This window comes from Grampus griseus, assembly GCF_964374135.1.
Source record: "Grampus griseus genome assembly, chromosome: 4".
Lineage (NCBI taxonomy): Eukaryota > Metazoa > Chordata > Mammalia > Artiodactyla > Delphinidae > Grampus > Grampus griseus.
In genome coordinates, this window is record NC_138997.1 from 73,592,641 (window position 1) to 73,613,471 (window position 20,831).

A 20,831-nucleotide genomic window follows, 5' to 3' on the forward strand; every position below is an offset into this window, starting at 1 on the left:
ACTGTTGCAGCTTCTTCCGTTGCGGCTCCGGACGCGCAGGCTCAGCGGCCATGGCTCACGGGCCCAGCCGCTCCGCGGCATGTGGGATCTTCCCGGACCGGGGCACGAACCGTGTCCCCTGCATTGGCAGGCGGACTCTCAACCACTGCGCCACCAGGGAAGCCCTGATTTTCAAATTTGATGGCCAAAAATAAAGGCATTTTTATTTGGCCTCATGTCTAAATTATTAGTTAGAACTTTAAAAATGCCAGCTTTCCTAATAGTTGTTCCAAGAATCAGGTATTCCTTCTCCTCTCCAAGTGTCTCTTAGCGGTTAAAGTTCAGGGTTTCTAGGGACTTTGATCATCAGTCCTGCTAAACAAGGTAATGTCATCGTCAAATCCTGGGGCTGAACATTCTACATTCTCTAGTAAGACGTATTTGTCTTCATTGCCATTCAGAGAGAGGACTTCTTTCTGAGTAGTGGATGTCAGATCACTCCAGGTAATGTCAGTGTTTTTAAAAGCATGCAGAAGGAAGATGCCATTGATAATGGTGAAGAACCCACTCAAAGTCCCGATGATATCTCCAGCATTCATGCCATACCATTCTTGGAATAAGATGGCGGAGCAAGTTACTACCATGGAAGTGAAGAACACATAATAAATGGGAGTCACAAGAGATGTGTTAAAGGTGTCCAGTGCCTTGTTGAGATAGTTAATCTGTGTTGTCACTGAAAGCACGAGTACAGCCAGCAAAACAAAGACCAGGGGATGCTTATAAATGGGCTTCCATTCCAGTAGTTCCTTAATGGCAATTCCCAGGCCCTTGACAGAAGAAACTGAAAATGCTCCAATCAATGAACAGATTGAAATGTAGACCAATATATTGGTCTGTCCTTTCTTGGGAGCTACAATCAAAATCAGCACCAAGGAGATCACAGTTATGATCACAGCAAAGGAGATAAATCCTGTTAGGAGGAGAAAAGAATTAGACTTCAGAAAATGCTGATAGGATCAAATCTTTTTGAAATCTTGTTAGTCATGAGTTTAGGAGCCTAGGTGTTTTAGAAAGAGACATGAGACTAAATAAAAAAACAGGAACAACAACATTTTACTGCATGGCTCAATATTTCACAATGGACTTTCACAGACATATCATTTGAACCTCACAGACAACACTATGAGGTACAGCGGGTATTGTCTGATTGACTTTTTATTTTCAGAGGGAGAAAGATGTGAAAGTTTGGGTTGGAGTATAAGTCTTTTCCCTTTTCTATCCCCATCTCTTCCTTTCATTTTGTGGAGGGGAAGCATGGACACAAAAATAAGTTGTGCCACATTTTCAGAAGACTGGTATCACTCGGTCAAACTGTACTGTATCTCAACCCACAACTAGGCTTCTAGGAAGCCTATTACAATATTATTACCAATTCATTTGATGAGAAGAGAAAGTGGAGCAGAATTTGAGTAAGTGTTTCTTTTGGTTGAATCACAGACCTGGGTCTCTCAATTTCATTTCCATTTCATGCAGAGAAGCAACTTCCTCTTCTTGTGGGGCATGGATAACCATCACAGTTGACCCCAATATACTTAATGTGCAGCCTATTTTCCCATGAATGTTCAAGTGCTCATTTAAAAAATAGGAAGACAACAGTGCACTGTTGGAAGAAGAAAAAAAAAATCACTCTTGTTCAGTTACCTTTGGATTCCATGGCAGCTCAGACGTCGCACTGCAGTGCGCACCAATCTGTATCCCAATCAACTGATTGGAATATGCTACGTGACACTGAAAACCCTGGTTGGCTGGCTTCCTTCCTTCCTTCGTTCCCTCCCTCCCTTCCTTCCTTTCTGTGTGTGAAGTTCGTTATATATTACTAAATTTGTATCTAGAAAAATACAAGTAATCAAGTCTGCTTAATTGCTTTTATAGTTAAAAAGTTATAACAGGCATTCTATACACCTGTAATCTTCCCATGACCTTCTAAGAGGTCCCACTCAATTCATTTTGAATTTCCCCATTTTCTCCTGTAAAGCCAAACAAAATGGAAGAACTTTTACATCTTACTGTCATGACACATTTAGAACATGTGTGCTCATGAAAGCTTCAAAGAACGATATATACCTAAAGAAGAATTACTCTGCTCAGGGCCAATAGTTACCTGGTACACACAAGTACAACCATATGGGTTGTCAAAATATTAAAATATTTCCTGACCGGCTGCTATTGCTCTGATACTTTCACCTATTCACTGCTCCCACTACCTTGTTGCCATGGCCTCAGGAAGTTCTAGGTTGGCACCACCACGGACACAGATGCCATCCTGCGGCTCAACCAGTAGGTCCACTGTGGCCCCTTCTCCTGATGCCCTGGCACTCCCACCAGGGCATTATCAGTATCCATTTGCACCCAAGACTATGGTCAATTACCAGGTGCTTTCTGCGAGTCACTCTCACGTGGCCACTGATGAGGACGGCAGCCTCAGCAAAAAGTGCTACTACCGATATCTACCATTCACTAATAGCCAGTGTTCTAGTGCTTTCTGTATGGACTCACTTACTTCTCACAACAATCCTACAAAGACGGTGAAAAGAAGTGGGTAGCCTTAGTCATAAGCTTTCTTCTAGAGGTTGGTAATGAATGGAGATAAAAGGAAAAGAAAAAGACAACAAACAAAACAGTTGCTTAGTTACAAAATAAAAGAGTTCATGGAACACATTCATTTGGAATCATAATAAAGACCAACTCAGAAATGTTAGATCCACTTTTTATTGACAGGAAAATGATTCCTGTTTCCAGTACTAAAAGAAACTAAGATATCTCCAAACACAAGTATCCAGCAGACAATGCAAGAGTTTTAGTGAAAGTTGAAATTTAACCCGAACACCATGCTTTGTAAAGTCCTCTGACAACTACGGTCATTAGCCACTATGACAACAGAAAGCATTAAAAGGGCTGCAGCAATTTGTTCAGGTGAGAGGGAAAAAAAATCTGCTTGGCTCCACTGCATCGTCACAAAGAAAACGCACAATTACTCTGTGTTTTGCGGGAAGACCATCTATTTCCTGTTTCTCCTGCTCTTTATTGTATAGTCTTCTCACATTAGTTTTATAATTTTCAAAATTCTGTTTTGAGGTATGCTTCGTCATCTGTTTCTTGTGGGTTAAGTTTATCATGGTATTAAACTCCCACAGAAGCCAAGTTCCTTATTGCTTACGTACCTTATGAGAACACTCAGCGCGCCCAGTGGGGTGACCAAGGTGGCAGGTGCAAAAGCATAAGCTGCAAAATTCGCAGCCTCGCCTGCTCCCACTGGAAAGCAAGCAGCAGCATTAATATAAAAGACAGGCTTATTGCTCCTATGAGAAAAACAACTGATACATGTAAAGCAGTCGTCTTTTATCCCACAGACACTCATATGTCTAATGAAAAGGAATAATTTAACTTCTTTTAGGGAAGGTGGGGAAGGTTTGGTATTAAAAGAATAAACTGTAATTACCTGGTGATACAAACTCAATTAATGCAAAAAGTGGCGACAGAGGAATATCTATTTTCAATGACCTTCAATAAAGTTTTTAGTTACTTTAGAACCAGAAACATATGTGGTCACTCAGATGAAATCTAGAAGAGGTAGCTTTGGAGTAAGTAAGAATGATTGTTTGCTCAAGAATACCTACTGCTGTGCAAATTAACAATAAAGCAGCTTGTAAAATTAGAACGCTTTCTAGAGATGTACGGTCTAGGCAGGGGATAGGCAGAGATGCCTACCACGGGCCTGTGTAGTCAGGCACCTCTGGATTGCAGACGATCTACAAGTAAGTGACAGTATCTCAGTAGCTCAAGGATATCCAAGCAGCTCTTTGAAAGTCCTAACAACATGCTCCTGGAATCCTTATCTGAGGAACTCCAGGCTTCCATAAGATAGTGTGATGCAATTAACTTCTAGAGTGAGGGAACATCTTTCTAAGAGTTGGGCCCTTGAATTGGGGCCAAATTATTCTCATGGGTCACAACTGAATGCTTGCCCACAGAATGTAGCATTTCACGCTGTCAACTGTGCCAAGCAGACGCACTGTAGAGAGAGCTCCTGGAACAGATAAAAGACACCAGCACCCATTTTCTTTTTCCCTCTGGCTGCTATCCACTCCACCCCCCAAGCCCGACCCCAGCCCCTGCCAAATCTACAGGAGTAATCAGCTTTAAAATATCATAAAACAAATAGAAACATACAGAATGGTAGGAGACTGCTCTCTTCAGAGCAACAGTGGTAGTTTTCTCAGAATAGTAAGTAATGAAATGAAATTCATACTTTATGGCAAGATGAGAAAAATGTAAACATAATTTTCTTTTTTGGCCCATCTGGGCCTCCTCCCTCCCCTTTAGTGTGTGTTGTGCGTCTGCATTAACCAGACCTCCTTAGGAGATGACCTTCCTTCTTAATCTCATAAGGGCCCACTACTCTCTTTGTAAGTGCAGCTCTGGATTGCGTAAACTGTCCATTAGATGGCATTTAATGCCCCCTGTCTCAAGAACTTATAACTGTGCTTTGATCTCTAACAGGCGGAGCAGTTCTGTTTCTGAGAGGCTGTTCCCGGCTTATAATCCTCAGTTCGGTGTGAATAAAACTTTCCATTTTTTTCTTAGATCGACTGATTCATTTTTTTCATCGACATGTTTTCTTGAATACTTCATTATTTATATTTTTATCATTACAGACAGCTTTCCAGGAAAATACTGATTTCATAATTAAAGTACTATATGTTTGTCACTAGATAAAATCTCTGATGTTGAAGACTTGTGCTTTTCACTCTTTAGTACTGGCAGAAACTTTGTGCATGGTGAGACTAAAATTACAAACATAGCCATATAATATTCTCCTTCTACTTTCATTCTATTGTGTGGGTAGAGGGTGGAGAGATATGACAGACAGAGAGAGAGAGAAAAGGAGAAAGAATGATCCAAATATTTATTTGGAATCTTCCCAGCACAGTCCCTGACAACATTTACTCAAATGAAGTAAGAAAACAGATGTGAAAACACCTTAAAAGCTGAAAAAGCTATACAAATTTAAATTATTTTTATTCACCATCCTGTATGCAGATAGGGTATGGGATCCCTGGAGAAAAGAACCAGATATAGCTCTTTGACATAAGAGAAGCCATTTTAGGACTAAGCCTTTTTTTGATCTAAGCCTGGCCACAATGCTTGCCCTCAAACAGGTCTCAGTAATTAATGATCTTAAGGGAACAAAAGAACAAACTGTTATCAGAGTTTGTATCAGAGAGATACAGAGAGTATCCATATCAGAGAGAAGTAACAGCAGCAAAGATGATAAATCAGTTGTAAAGACTCCCAGTTCTGTGTCAATGGTAAAGATTAGCCTGAAGTACTTCCTTGAGCTATTTTGCAGAATTTAAGTCCCCTCAACCACCAGATCAACTTGAACCCAAGGGACGATGATGTTGACCTTTTCTTTTTTTCTTAATTGAAACATGGTGCTTCCCCAGCATATATAACACTTATTTTTTAGAAGTTGTTTTTTTTAAGGTATTATAATTATTATTTTTAAATTTTTTAAAATTTATTTTTGGCCGTGTGGGGTCTTCGTTGCTGTGTGCGGGCTTTCTCTCATTGCAGCGAGCAGGTGCTACTCTTCGTTGCAGTGCACGGGCTTCTTGGTGGCTTCTCTTGTTGCGGAGCATGGGCTCTAGGTGCGCAGGCTTCAGTAGTTGCAGCATGTGGGCTCAGTAGTTGCGGCACACGGGCCCTAGAGCCCACGGGCTTCAGTAGATGCAGCGTGTGGGCTCAGTAGTTGCGGTGTGCGGGCTCTAGGGTGTGTGGGCTTCAGTAGTTGTGGCTTGAGGGCTCTAGAGTGCAGGTTCAGTAGTTGTGGCGGACGAGCTTAGTTGCTCCGCAGCATGTGGGATCTTCCTGGACCAGGGCTCGAACCCATGTCCCCTGCATTGGCCGGTGGATTCTTAACCACTGCACCACAGGGAAGTCCTGATGTTGACCTTTTCTGACCCTCGTGACTTCCATCAGTTAATGCTTGGATTTTGTCAACCTCTGCCCCAATTCTATGCTGAATTCTCCTCTGCTCAAGCCCCTTCATGAATATGCATGTACTTTTAGCTTAAAACTTTCCTAATTTTGCTGTTTGGGAAGACACTGCTTTGGGAAAGATCCCCAGTGTTCCCCTTACTTGCTGCAAGTAATAAATCCTTCCTTCTCCCAATCTCTGACTTGGTTGTGTCTTTTGACACCCATCAAGAGATGAACCCAGTTTTCAGGTAACAAGCCTTTTAGATACCACCATTTATTAAAGGAAAGTTATCCAATTCTTTCTTGTAACAGGATCTCAAAAATACTGAAATGTCTTACTTAGTACAAGAAAATCAATGGAAGTTTTAAGGCTTTTGGCTGCAGAGATGGCTGGAAGTAGTGTGAAACTACAATTTATGAGGTCCTTTCCCTGGAAGTTTCAGGCTAGGAATTTGAGAAAGTTCAGAGGAGTTAGGTGGGAGATATAAATCTGCAAAAGTGCCTGCGGGCGATACACTGCCTTCTTACTGGACATCACATTAGCGTTTAGAAAGTGCTTTCACCTCATACAGAGTCTCATTTAATCCTCAGGGCAAGTCTAGGAGGAAGGAGAGTGCTGGCAACCTTCATCTTCTCTCCATTTGTTCAGAGCTAAGCAGTCCAAGGGGACTTTCATTTATCCATATTTTGGTCCTGGCCAGGAAAGTGTACCTACTCTATGCAGCGAGAACAGTCGCATATTGAATTAGGAGCTGGGAAAATGTGGGAGGGAAGCATTTCCCTCAATTGTTATGGGGAATAAAATACAAGAGAAGGAGAAGTTTGTGATAAAATATAAGATTCCAGACAATAACTTTTTTACTTGCATTCCAAAACAGTATTGAGAATGTGCAGGTGGGGGGAAGAAAGAGCAAAACTTAATTCTAAATACATGTGATTTATTTTATATGTAAGACATTATGCCCACACAAAAATTTCTAGACTTAAATGCCATCCTTAACACTTAGCTAAATTAATCAATTTGAACAATTGCATGTACTTTATCATTTTACAAGCAAACGCTATTCTCGGCATTAAGGACTTACTTGAGAGTAATCCTGCCCACCAGAGCCATTCCTTGAGGTAAGAATATCCACCTTGTCCTAGGAAAATGATACAAAGAGAAATTAAGTTCTAAAGTGGAGGAAGAGGGTTTGAGGAATTAACTTCTACAAAAGGCACCGGAGTATGGTTGGAAAACACAAGGCTTAAGGCCTAGTCAGTATATCTCACCTTTAGCTTATTTACTTGGTCATTTCCAGTAAATCTTCCATTTAGAAATCTTCCAAATCTTTTTTTATATTGTCTTTGATTTCACACAAAGTCAGTTTTTTCATTTGCAGGAAAATTTTATTTAGTCATCAGGTTTACTACTGTCTACTGAAAAGAAACGCACAACCTGAAAGTTGAGAATTATGCTTTATTTGGTGGACTTGCTGAGGACTTCAGCCCAGGAGGCAGCCTCTCAGACAGCTCTGAGCAACTGCCCTGAATAAGTGAGGGAGGAGTCAGGATATATAGGAGTTTTTGCAAAAACAACAAACAAACAAAACAGGTAGTTGGAACATCAAAAGATTACCATTAATTCAAGAAAATGAATTTAGCACTTTTCTATGTATGGGAAGATGCAAGAGTCTGGGCTCATTGAAATCATTCCTTTGATATGCACTTTAACTATCTAGGGCCAGTATCCTGTTTTCTCCATCCTGAACGGCCTCAGGATGCACTGTCTGCTGGTGGCTGCAGTGGCTAATGGCCTGATGTTGGCAACACCCTTTGTTTACTGATATGGCAGGTTATATTTTTCGTCCACACTATATTTATGCCATTCAGATATGGACATAGAGTATTATAAGCCCTAAATACTTTGTTTCAGCCACAGTTAAAAAATTAAAGACAGAAAACCATAAATCATAAATTAGGTTGGTACCTAAGGAGGACCTCAAAGGGATGAAGATGGTTGACATAAGAGCTTTTGAGATTTTGGATAGTCAATGAGAGAATAGCCAGCATTGGCCAGCTGGATTCTACTTATTCTCTACCTTGGCACCATGAAATTGAATTTGTCTAGTCTACTGAAAAGGACAAAAACCTTTCCTAAGATATTCAGAGAGTTATCTTCCCACTCTGTAATTTGTGAGCTTAAGTCATTGTTATGATTGTTTTAGAAATTGCAATTTTCTCACCAATTTTAATATACTTAACGCTGTGAACTTGACCTATCTGATTTTGTTATAGTTAAGCTAAAAAGGATATGTTAGCTGTGAGGATTATGTTGCAAAGCAGTTAACCATGTTTATTTATGACTTTCGCCTTACAAAATTTGCAAATAACCAAATTGGAAAATTAAAATATGATTTCATATGCTGTTTTTAAAAAACTTAATATCACAAATACTTTCTCAGCCCTTAATGATTGAATAGTCTAAAATCTGGTCTATTATATATTATTATTATTAATTTAACCTGTATGAGACCATATATATATATATATATGTATGTATATATAATATATATGTGTTTGTTTTCTGTGTCTGTGAGTCTGTTTCTCTTTTGTATATATATTCATTTGTATTATTTTATAGATTCCACATCTAAGTGATTTCATATATTTGTCTGACTTACTTCACTTAGTATAATATTCTCTAGGTTCATCCATGTTGCTGTAAATGTTAAGATTTCATTTACTTTTATGGCTGAGTAATATTCCATTGTATTTATATACCCCATCTTTTTAATCCAGTCGTCTGTTGATGGGCACCTGGGTTGTTTCCATGTCTTGGCTATTGTCAATAGCGCTGCTTTGAACATTGGGGTGCATGTATCTTTTCAAATTAGAGTTTTCATCTTTTTTGAAAATATGCCCAGGAGTGGGATTGCTGGATCATATAGTAGCTCTATTTTTATTTAAGGAAACTCTATACTGTTTTCCACAGTGGCTGTACCAATTTACATTCCCACCAGCAGTGGAGGAGGGTTCCCTTTTCTCCGCACCGTCTCCAGCATTTCTTATTTGTAGACTTTTTTGATGATAGCCATTCTGACCAGTGTGAGATGATACCTCATTGTAGTTTTGCTTTGCATTTCTCTAATAATTAGCAATGCTGAGCATCTTTTCATGTGCCTATTGGCCATCTGTATGTCTTCTTTTAAGAAATGTCTATTTAGATCTTCTGTCCATTTTTTGATTGGGTTGTTTTTTTGATATTGAGTTGTACTAGCTATTTGTATATTTTGGATATTAACCCCTCATTGGTTACATTGTTTGCAAATATTTTCTCCCATTACATAGGTTGTCTTTTTAGTTTTTTGGTGGTTTCCTTTGCTGTGCAAAAGCTTTCAGTTTGATTAGGTCCTGTTTATTTTTGCTTTTATTTCTTTTGCTTTGGGAGACTGATCTAAAAATATTGCCACGATTTATGTCCAAGCATGTTTTGTCTATGTTCTCTTCTAGGAGTTTTATGGTGTCACATCTTATATTTAGCTCTTTCAACCATTTTGAGTTTATTTTTGTATATGGTGTGAGGAAATATTCTAATTTCATTGATTTACGTGTAGCTGTCCAGCTTTCCCAGCGCCACTTGTTGAAGACACTGTCTTTTCTCCATTGTATATTCTTGCTTCCTCTGTTGTAGATTAATTGACCGTAGGTGTGTGGGTTTACTTCTGGACTCTCTATTCTGTTCCACTGATCTATATGTCTGTTTTTGTGCCAATACAACACTGTTTTGATTATAGTACTGTAGCTTCGTTCGCTTCTTAAGACAAATTCCTAGAGGTAGAATTATTAGATTTTAAGATATTAACATTTTTAAGCTTTCCCAAATTGCTCTCAGGAAAGTTTGTACCCATTTATATTGCTTCCACCAATGTTTGAGAGGGCTATCTATTTCCCAAATTCCCTTACCAACATAGGGCATTATTTTTTAAAGAAAAACCAAATATTGTTAAAATAGTAGGTAAAACCCAAGAGTTCAATGTTATATAGTTGGTATATCTTTGGGTATTAGTGAAGTAACATTTACTTAGGGATGTTTATTGGCCACTTACAATTCTTATTCTGTGAGTTCCTTGTTTATGTGTTTTGCCTTTTTTCTGTTATGTACCTATCTTTTTCTTATCGACTATAATCACTCTTTGTATATTGTGACTTAACTACCCTTTGTCATATAGTTTGAAAATTTTCTCCACATGTCATTTCCTTTTTAGTTTCAGTTAAAGGTGTTTTCATGTAGGATTTTTTTTTTGTGGGGGGTCAATCCAGATAATCTCTTCCTTTATATAGAATTGTTTCTTCCTTTATCTTTATGCTTAGGAAGACTTTCTTTTAGGTTTTTTTTTAAAAAAATATTTCATTTTAAATTTAACTCTAAACTATGAGGAATCTATTTTACCAAATGGTATAAAGTAAAGCTCTCACATTTGTCTCCTCTAGTTTTTGCCAGTTGTCTCAGTACTTTTGATTGAATAATTAATCCTTTCTCCAGTGGATTGAAATGCCAGTTTTAAAAATTGTATATTAAATTGCTGTATGTACTTATATAAGTTTTCAATTATCTTTTATTATTTTGTCTATCTTTGTTAATGCCAAACTGTTTTATCTATGTCCCCTCAATAGTACTCTTTTATAAACTTGTTTGCACAATTCATAGCCATTTATTTTCCCCTATGAACCTTAGAACGATATTTAACTCTTTTAGGACATTATTCTTGATAAGAATGAATAGAAAACTCATGGTTAATGAAGGATAGCCAAGCAGAGCTACACAGCTTCTGAAATGTCACTACAAATAGTAACCTAACTCTACTGCAATCCATTTACTGATTTGACAATACTTATTGGGTGCCAACCCCTATGCTAGGGTACGTTCCTGCTCTTGTGAATCTACTGTCAAACAAGTAAGCCTGTTGACAACAAGTAAATAGACAATTAATGTACAATGACAAGTTATTCCAAGTACAACGAAGGAAACCCTTAGTGCAGTGATAGAGAATAGCAGGGGTAGAGGTGAGTGAAACCTCCCCAGAGAGGATGGTCGAGGAAGGCCTTTCTGCAGGGGTGATAGTTTAGCTGAAGTCTGAAGGATGAGTCAGCTAAATGACAGTCAGGCAGAAGAGAGCTGCAGACAAAGGAAAAGACCTCGAGGTGGGAGAGAATTCCGTACATTCCAGGAGCCAGAGAAAAGCACACGATAGTGAAGGAGGCTGAAGATGAAGCTAGAGAGGTAGCACAGGCCATTTTAGGCAGCAGGTGAGGTCAGAGACTGTGCAAGGATGTTTGGATTTTACTCTGAGTGCAAAGAAAAGCCACTGATGTGTTTTAATCAGGGGAGTCGCCTGATCTGACTAAATCCTGGAATCTCAGACTAAGGCTATGAAAGAAGAGCTCATCCCACACCCCAAACCTCTTGCATTTTAGTCTCACCCTAAAGGAGACACAACTGGCTCAATCCTGGAAACTGCTGAGAACAGTTGCTAAGAACAGGAATAGGGGTGAAGACAGAGACAGTGAAATGTTATTCCTGTAGCACCGTGGTCTTACAGTAGGATGATTTCTGCAATTAGAAACTTGAATTCGTTAGCTGCATCCATTTCTTACCAGCTCTAGTAACGCCCCTGTTGGCCAGTTGTAAGAGGCCCTTTTTTTTCAAGATGAAACTGGAGCCAATAAAAATACTGGAACTTATTGCCAGTACCAGGCCCACATAAAGACTGTATTTGTTCTCTGCATTTGCAGAAATGCTGCAGTTGGTTATGCTGGAATTCAGGTCCCTGTAGAGGACAGGAGAAGCCAGCAGCTGTGACACACGTGTGATCTCACACCAAGCCTGGGAGGCATTCGGACAGATCAGAGACAGCACGTAGCCTGGAAAAGGGAAAGAGGGAAATGTCAACCGACGAAAGGGAGACACACTAATCTTTATTTTCTTTCTCCAAGAAAGAGAAACTTGAGTGGGCGGTACTGACACACTGTTTTTTTACTGCCCGATGGGCGGTCTCCAGCACGTGGTCCACGGGCTCACAGGTTCAGCTGGGCTCACACAGGTTCTTCAAAATGTCTGCAAAGTTGTTGAGCTGTTATCATGCAAATATGCGAGACTTCACGTGAAAGTCTGGATTCCTCTCATAAAATGGAAGATCTAGCAGTACTCGGTTCTCTGCTCCAGCCAGCAGCAGCCTGCTGGAGCAGCCTGGAGCTGTTCAGACCCGGCTTGGGCTCAGCGGTTCATCACAGCCCTACAATGTCCACTTCTCTCCTTCACGCCATCAGTGTGTCTCCAGGAAAGCAGCAGCATATGTGGCGACTGAAGGTGGAAAAGGGCAGAGTAACCCTGTGGGTCTAGAAATCACCATGTTACAGGAAACTGAGCTATCCCACTTGGTGGGGTACGAATTGTTCATTTCAGAAAACATGTTTAAAAGCGGGTTTAGTTTTCTGGACCACTTTCCTAAAAAGAATAATTTTGCAGGTCTACTAACTCACTTCCTCCTTAAAAAAAAAAAAGAATCTAATAGACAAATGAATTAATATCAGGAGGTTTTTTTTTTTTCCTGAATAGGATTCAAATGAGCATGTAAATCCACTGAACCAGACCCATTATTAAGTGCCTTTCTTTTTTTTTTTGAGGCTAAATACTAAAACACAGAATAAAAACATTTTACACTAAGAAACTTTTTATAATCTATTCTCCACTCAAAAAGCTGCAAACAAGGTGACACCGTGACTAGGTTTTCTGACCATCTTCTCAACTTTTTTTGTTCCATTTAAAAGGCATATTTCCCTAGCATGACTTACCTTAAACAAAAATGGGCAAAGAAAAATTAATCAACTACAATTTTAGAATTAATTGAAAAAAGAAAATCTGTTTTACATCTCAAAAATCTTAAGAGGGCACATGAACAACTAAATGATGTCTTAGAAACAAAACTTTAAAAACAGGATCTATGCCTCCTGGGCAAAGCATTATGAAGTTACGTGAATCTTACCACATACACAGTTGAGAAACAACCGTAAAGTTCAGGGCTAGCAAAAGGTAAAATAATTGAATTCAATCTTTTCGTGATTACTATTTCATTTATCTCTGTAATTTGAAAATGAACCAACTTTGATCCTGTGATACAGGATAAATTCTGGGACAAAACTTCTAAATATTCCGAAGAGAATTATATTACTTCAGGGATATTCTATGGTAACTGAGGAATTATTCAGGCTGGTTGTTTTAGTAAGAATTGCTGCAAATTTTCACATAAGCTAGCATCTAGCAATCTGTCCCAGGCACTGTTCATCTCATCCAACCCCTAAGAGTGCAAAGTAATATTTGGTAGTAAGATTTTGATTACGTGAATTCTTGGGAAAACATCTGACTTGACTGTCCAGTAAACTCCATGGCTGCATTAGTGTCACTTACTATGTAGTTAACATAACCATTCCAAAACTTTATCTCTGGAAACAGTGTGGGTGGACCTCATTCCAATCAAACAATATTCTTTCTGAGCTGTTGACACAGCAAAATGTTTCCAACATTTTAGGGGGTGTGGAGGCAGAAGGTGATAAGGGAGTGCAAATAAGTTTTGTTGCCTTTTATAAGTTCTCATTGTAAGCGGACATTAATGTTGCAAGGTATTTTTTTAACTTAAAAAGTTTAAAAATTTTTAAAACTTAAAAAAAAATTTTTTTAACTTAAAATTTTTTTTAATTATTTTTTTTTGGCTGCGTTGGGTCTTTGTTGCTGCACACAGGCTTTCTCTAGTTGCGGCGAGCGGGGGCTACTCTCAATTGCGGTGCGCGGGCTTCTCATTGCGGTGGCTTCTCTTGTTGTGGAGCACGGATTCTAGGCGCACGGACTTCAGTATTTGTGGTGCTCAGGCTCAGCAGTTGTGGCTCGCAGGCTCTAGAGCTCAGGCCCAGTAGTTGTGGTGCACAGGCTTAGTTGCTCCGCAGCATGGGGGATCTTCCTGGACCAGGGATCGAACCTGTGTCCCCTGCATTGGCAGGCGGATTCTTAACCACTGAACCACCAGGGAAGTCCCAATGCTGCAAGTTTTATGGCAGGAAAAAGTAATAAAAATCTTGTCTAGTTACTGACCTTAGAACTTAAATTGTTTTATGTTTGGGGAGCATATTAAGGAGGGAGCCCACAGCAGGTATGACTGAAGGAGGGAGTGACTGGCGGGTTGGTGGGTGTGGAGTGGTGCTGGGCAGGAGGGGAGAGATGGATGAAGCAGAACGTGTGGGCAGGGACTTTGGAAGGTTTCAGAGGAATTAGAGATATCTCAAAATCAGAGGTGGCTTATGATTCTAGTAAGCAAAGTAATCCTCCAGAGTTTAATCCAAACCTTCTTCAACACAGAAAATTTATTACATTACTCATTTTTCATTTTATTTTATTTTATTTTTATTATTGTTTTTGGCCGCATTGCCCGGGCTTGTGGGATCTTAGTTCCCCGACCAGGGATTGAACCCGAGCCCTCGTCACTGAAAGCTCGGAGTCCTAACCACTAGACCACCAGGGAATTCCCCTTTATTTTTCATTTTAATAGACACTGTCAATAACCCTCTCAAGTGTCTGTACCAATTTACACTCCTGTCAGCAAACAGCATGATGTTGTAACTTCTTCGATGTTATTATATATTGTTCTAAATATTGGATAATTAAGATTTAGGAAATATATGTCAGTTATAAAGAAAAAAATAATTCAATACACACCAATGTATCAACCACCCATTTTAAGAAATAACAACTTGGGAATTCCTTTGCGGTCCAGTGGTTAGGGCTCAGCGCTTTCACGGATGGTGGAACTAAGATTCCGCAAGCCGTGTGGTTTCAACTGTCCTGATTTTCTGTCTAATACTCCTTTTCTTTAAAAAAATGATTTCCCCTATAAGATTATATCTTTAAATAATAAAGTGTTTCGTTTGCCTCTTTTTGCACCTTCTAAAAATGTAATCATATAGTATGTATTCTTTGGTGACTTGCTTGTTTTTGAGATTTATCAATCTTGATGTTCTGGCTGTAAGGTTTGGTTTTTTCCCCACAGTTCTATAGAATTCCACTGCATGACTATCTCACCATTAATTTTTCTATTTTATAGTTGGTGGACATTGGATAATTTACAGTGTTTTTGCTTTTACAAACAGTGCTGCTAATGTTCTCAGTTATGTTAAACCAAATGAAATTGATGATATTTGACAATTTTTGACCCTACATAAATAGCAGTTTCATATGATTCAACTTAATATGTATCTTCTATGTACGGGTGTGAATGTTTCCTTACAGACACACACAACTTAAAAATTTTAAAACAAAGTGAAATTTTCTATGGGATTATATGCCTTTTCCCACCTTTAGCTCCATTACAAATTATCTATAATCTTGAGCAAGTTGAGTCATCACTCTTGGTTTCAGTTTCTTCATCTCTAAAATGAAGGAGTTGGACTTGATGATTCTAAAGACCCCTTCCTTAATTTTGTGGTTTCATCATAAGCTATCTTGGTTCCCAGAGTAAGTTACTTATAATCCTGGTAGCTCATAAATATTGCTGATGGACCAGCTCTAAATTCATAGGCACTTGTAGCTGGAAGACATTTTAAAGAAACTGAGGCCAAGATATTAAGTGACTTGCCAAAGTCATGTAACTGCCCAAACAGGGCCAGGTAACGCAATTCCCAGGCTACTATTCTTTCTATTTCAGAAAAGTAAACACATAAAGTACAAATAGAGTCAGTTAAAATTTATTATTGTTTATACAAAGATGAAATGCTTTAATTTTTTCAAGTCCTATTTGTCTACAGAGAATAATAATATATATAGTCCAATTATTACATGGAATAGGGTATTGGTATCTTGGTTTCTGAGAAATCAGTGACTATATAAAACTACATTTTTAATCACTGCAAGATATTTCCAATTTGAGAAAATCATTGTCTCACCATCCATTCTACTGGTTAGTTTGGATTATTATTCAGCAATTAGTCACTTCCTTACCCCTCCCGACGAGGGCAGAGTATTCTTCCCTTGATGTCAGCTGGGAGTGAATTGGTGGCCAATGGGACATCAGCAGAGGTGATACAAGGAGAGGGTTCAAATGTACTTACATGGTTGGGTCTACCACCTGGTATTATGGTTGGCTTTACTCTCTTGCACCTCTGTACTTTTCAGGAATAGAGCTTCCCTGAGCAGCTGCTACCCCTTCAGCTTGATCCCAGAATGAAAACATATGGAGCAGACCTAAGCTCATCCCACATTAAGGAGCCAAACCCAGGTGAGTATGTAGCCTGATGCAGAGACACCCAGGTGTACCCAGTCTAGATTAGTCAACCATCAGCTGGCCTACAGACACATAAGCAAGAATATATGATTGTTGCTTTCAGCCTTTGGGTTTTGGGTTGTGTGTTATACAGCAATAGGTGACTGATACACCTGCCTATTTATATTAGCAAAGGAAAGAGTGAATGAAATCTCTCATGTCTCCTACAATTTGTTCTCCAAGTATCAGCCAGTGTGAATCAGATTATATCACTCCCCTGCTTAATTCCCCATGAATTTTCATGGCAGTTATAACAAAGTCTAGATTCCTAATCCTGGACTTAAAAAAAAAAGCTTTACATGCTCTAAAGCTTGCTCACCTCTGACATTACATTGCATTACTCTTTCTCTCTCTCTCATTCTCTGAAAAAACACTGGTTGTCTTTTTCATTCTTTGATTCAATATATATTTATTGAGTATCTATTATCTGTCAGGCATTTTTTAGAAGCTGGGGTTACAACAGTGAGTAAAATAAAATTCCTGCTCTATTACATTCATTCTAATGGGGGGGGAATAAACAAGTGAACTAATAACTACAGAATATGTTGAGTGCCATGGAAAGCAGTAAAAGCCGCATGAAGGAGTATTTTTTTTTTAAAACAGCACTGAATGGAAAAACCTCTCTGCTAAGCGTAAATGCAAACACCCAGACTTGGGAATTTGCTTGAGGGGGTGGAAGGAACTGCACCAGCCAGGCTGGCTGGTGAGAGAAGGGAGATAGTATGAGATGAGGTCAAAGAGTAGCGGGGACAAGCTCAGGTGAAATGAGCTTTTAGATAAGTAGGTCCAATCTTGTCATTTCTCCTCGCAAAGTTCTGTAATGGCTTCCCTTTTCATTCAGAAAAAATCCAAAATCCCCACCACAGTCTACAAGGGCCTCCAGAATCCTGGCCTCCAGCGTTCTCTGTAACCTCATTCTCTAATTTTTCCCCCTCTTCCTTTCATAGGCTAAATTCCTTCTCACCTTAAAGCTTTTAAGTAGCCTTTACTTGTTACGTAGTGCTAGTAGTGGCTGGCATGCCTAACTCCTCTTCACTGAGCTCTCACTTTCTTAGAAAGGCCTTCTCTGCCTTTCCAATCTAAAGGAATTTCTCACTTTCCATCATACAATTTAATACTGCCAACCAAACACTTCTTCTTACAGCTTAATTATGGCTTTGCAACAACATCGTATATCCATATATCAATTTTATTTATTCATCCAACAAATCAGTTGTTGAACACCTACCATGCAAGGCACCATGTTACGTATACATTCATGCAACACTTAACAAATTCTTATTGAGCACTTCCTGTGTGCCAGGGTCTTGTTCTAAGAACTGGTGAGACAGTGATCAACAAGACAGGTAAACAGGTCTCTGTTCTCATGGAAACTGACAATTTTAGTGAGAAAACGAACAGAAAAACAGGAATAAGGGGAGTAGAATAGGAATGAGAAATAATTTAGAGCAAATTTGGAGCAGATAAGAATGAGAAATAAGTTTGAGTAAATTTGGAAATCAAGCAGATATATTTAGCAGATATATCTACATACGAACTCTGATAGGACTGGGCAAGAAGCACATTATTTCAAGTAACCCAAATAAATTTGAGCAGATACTGTTGATTTTTTAAAAAGTTAAAAATTTGTATCTCTAAACAAGATTGTCCCACTATCAGTGTTTTTGGAGGTCAAATACTCTATGAGGACTGTTGACCATCAGATTTCCTACATAAACTGCTGCAAGTAATAACATATTGCTTTTTGAACAACCTTTAGTGAAGAATTTTTAATACCTTAAAGCACTTGAATTTCAGCACTTAGGAAATCTACAGAAGGCTGAAAAAACAACTTCTGCTTTTAATCGTCCTGTAAAAATCTGGAGAAAATCTTTTTTAGTGTAACATAAAAGAAGCTATAGTTTACGTAGAAAATGCAACTTGTCCTGCTGATAAAAGTTATGTGCATTTGGTGGAATTTTGAGAAATGTTTATAATATGGATTTTTTTTTAACGAGTAAAATCTCAGAATTATTAATGTATACCACTGCATCCAAGAGGCCAGAGAATGGGGATGGACACCTACAGAAAAAAACAAAGGCTCAAATAATTTTGTGCTTGGTTGGATTGCTAATTATGAAAACCAATTATCTGGGCCTCTAGACCCAGACTGTCTAGGACCAGATTGTCTTGCAAATCCCTCTGTTCTAGAACTTAGGCCAATGTCTGGCACATGGGACTCTTGTCATTTGAATAAATGAACAAATGAAAAATGGAGCCTTTACTCCATGTCAGGCTCTGAAGTGTGTGCTTCATGTGTAATCCCATCTGCATCTGTTCCTCAAACTCTAAACTGTAGGAATTATTCCCAATTTACAGATGAAGAAAGACAAGGAGGCCGTCATAGCTGAGAAGACTGGTGCCGAAGCCTAATCTCTTCCCACTACTGATAAGAAGGATTCTGATTTCTCTCAAGTCTTTCCCACTAGCATCCCACCTAATTAATTACCACAGTTAATTAACCCCCGGTATTAAGCATGGAGCTTGAATATTTCTTGTTGGAACTTAATGCATGAGCAAAGCAGGAAAATCATCCCTAAATTCAAACAAGTGGATGTAATTCACACATCCTCCTTACTTACAGATCCTTGGGTAAACAAGGGTGGACGTGTTAGTAACAGTCTGACTTACTAGTTTAGGAATTCTTTAGACAAAGAATGACTGACTGATTGTCTAGGAAATAATTCTAGATCCAGCTGCCTTAGTAACCACTTCCAAAACCTCAACTTCTGAATAGTTTGTGAATTGTTCAGGTATTTTTCTCTTTCTTTGTGTGTCTTCTTTCTCTTGGTGGCACAGTTTTGACTGGTTCACTGCCTTTTCCCCCCTTAAAACAACAACAACTCTCCGCATCAAGGAATAAACTGGGAGAGCCAAGAGAAGAGAAAACCCGGGGAAGTTGCCAGCAATTTTGGAAAGATAGTTCTTGTCACGCCTCTCACTGGCCCCTCCCTCTTTACATCCTTACCGGGTAAAATAGAAATCTGCTTTTCTCTGGACTCTGTAAAAATTGAAAAGTGTCATTTCATATGATACACACTGTCCGCCCGCGCCCACTCCCCGCCGCCGCAGCCGTGTCCCTACTTTTATCCGGACTCACGCGCGCCTTTGGTATTGAGACTGTAGAAAGCCTGCGAGTGTTGTAAACACCTGGCACAGGGCAAGGGGTGGCGCCCTAAGAGTTTACACGACGCAGGGGGCGGCTGAAACCCCAGACTAGAAAGCAGTGAGAAACCTAAATGAGTGCACCCAGTTCCCGGTCTCTTCCTCTGTCCTGCTCTCGCCTTAAGCAGCCAAGAAGTGACTTCACAGCGAGTCAGACGCGAGGGTACTGGGGTTGGAGCCGTTTTCATCACCAGGGAAGAGGAGAGAGGTGGGCAGCCCAGGTTTGTTCAGAGCCTTCCCCCGGGGGATGGGGCGGGGGGTGGTCCAGGGCGCCTGACCCTGCACCGTGTTTGACCCTCGCCAAGTTGGGCAGGACGCAAGACTGGACTCCTGTCCGGTCCGCGGGCACGCCCTCTGCCCACTGGGTGACGTCGACCACGGACTCTGGAAGTGAGTCCGAGTCAGTGGAAGCGTCTTTTTCAGATGAGACTTGAGAGTCTTCCTACAGCACCCTGATTACCCAGTCACGACCCTCAGCTCTCCGTATTTTACATGGATCTCTCTTCCGGACCAGGGTGGGAGCCACGTATGTCTTGTTCGACTCAAGCATCCCCACAGAGTCTGGCATATTGTAGGCACCGATAAATACTTGTTGACTGGCTGACTGGCGGAATGACTGAATGAATAAATGCATGAATGAGCCCGTGAAGAGTCGGCGTATCCCTTTCTGGTCTCCACAAGTACCCGGGACCGCCCGCCCGCTCTCATCGCCACCTGAACGCCAGATCCTCCGGCTCTGGGCAGACACTCACCTTCTCGGCAGGGCTCTCCGGGTGGCAGCCTCACCTGGCCCCCCATGGCCCCCGACGAGGCTTCCCGGGCACAGAAGCTCGATCCTCACCCACCTGTGCTTCTCCTCCGCATGGATCAGCGTTGGGGCGGAGCTGCGGGGTCTCGGACTGGTGCGCGTTGACCCCGGCCCCGGGCAGCCTCAGCCAATGGGGACGGCGGGGTGCGGCCGCCGTGCAAGCCCCGCCCCCGAGGTCCGAAGCTTGGGTGCTCTTTCTCGCCGCGCTGGCTGCGGCTGCGGTCCGGGTTACTGGTGTGGCTGGTGGGAGCGCCGACCGCCACCCGGGACCACTGCGGGAGCCAAGCAGTACAGAAGCACAGACACACTTTACAGGGTAAAGGCGTCTCTCGGAGCGTGGAGGCCACCGAGCCAACTCCTTGGGAATTTAGCAGCGTAAACGTCTGTGCTGAGGCCCCCTTCTGGCTTCTCCGGGTCGGGATGTCTCCTGCCTTTGGATTCTGAGCGCCCTG

At 40.5% G+C, this 20,831-nt stretch overlaps 1 protein-coding gene across 1 annotated transcript; it reads right to left on the bottom strand.

Annotated features, from left to right (window-relative positions):
• Nucleotides 1-329: 329 nt before the first annotated feature.
• Nucleotides 330-20,369, bottom strand: NIPAL1 (NIPA like domain containing 1; the record flags this gene model as incomplete). Its single annotated transcript, XM_082654049.1, has 6 exons — nt 330-949; nt 1,479-1,639; nt 3,201-3,291; nt 7,107-7,163; nt 11,659-11,925; nt 20,324-20,369. The coding sequence occupies 6 exons, from the start codon at nt 20,367-20,369 to the stop codon at nt 330-332; spliced, it is 1,242 nt and encodes a 413-aa protein (XP_082510175.1).
• Nucleotides 20,370-20,831: the final 462 nt, after the last annotated feature.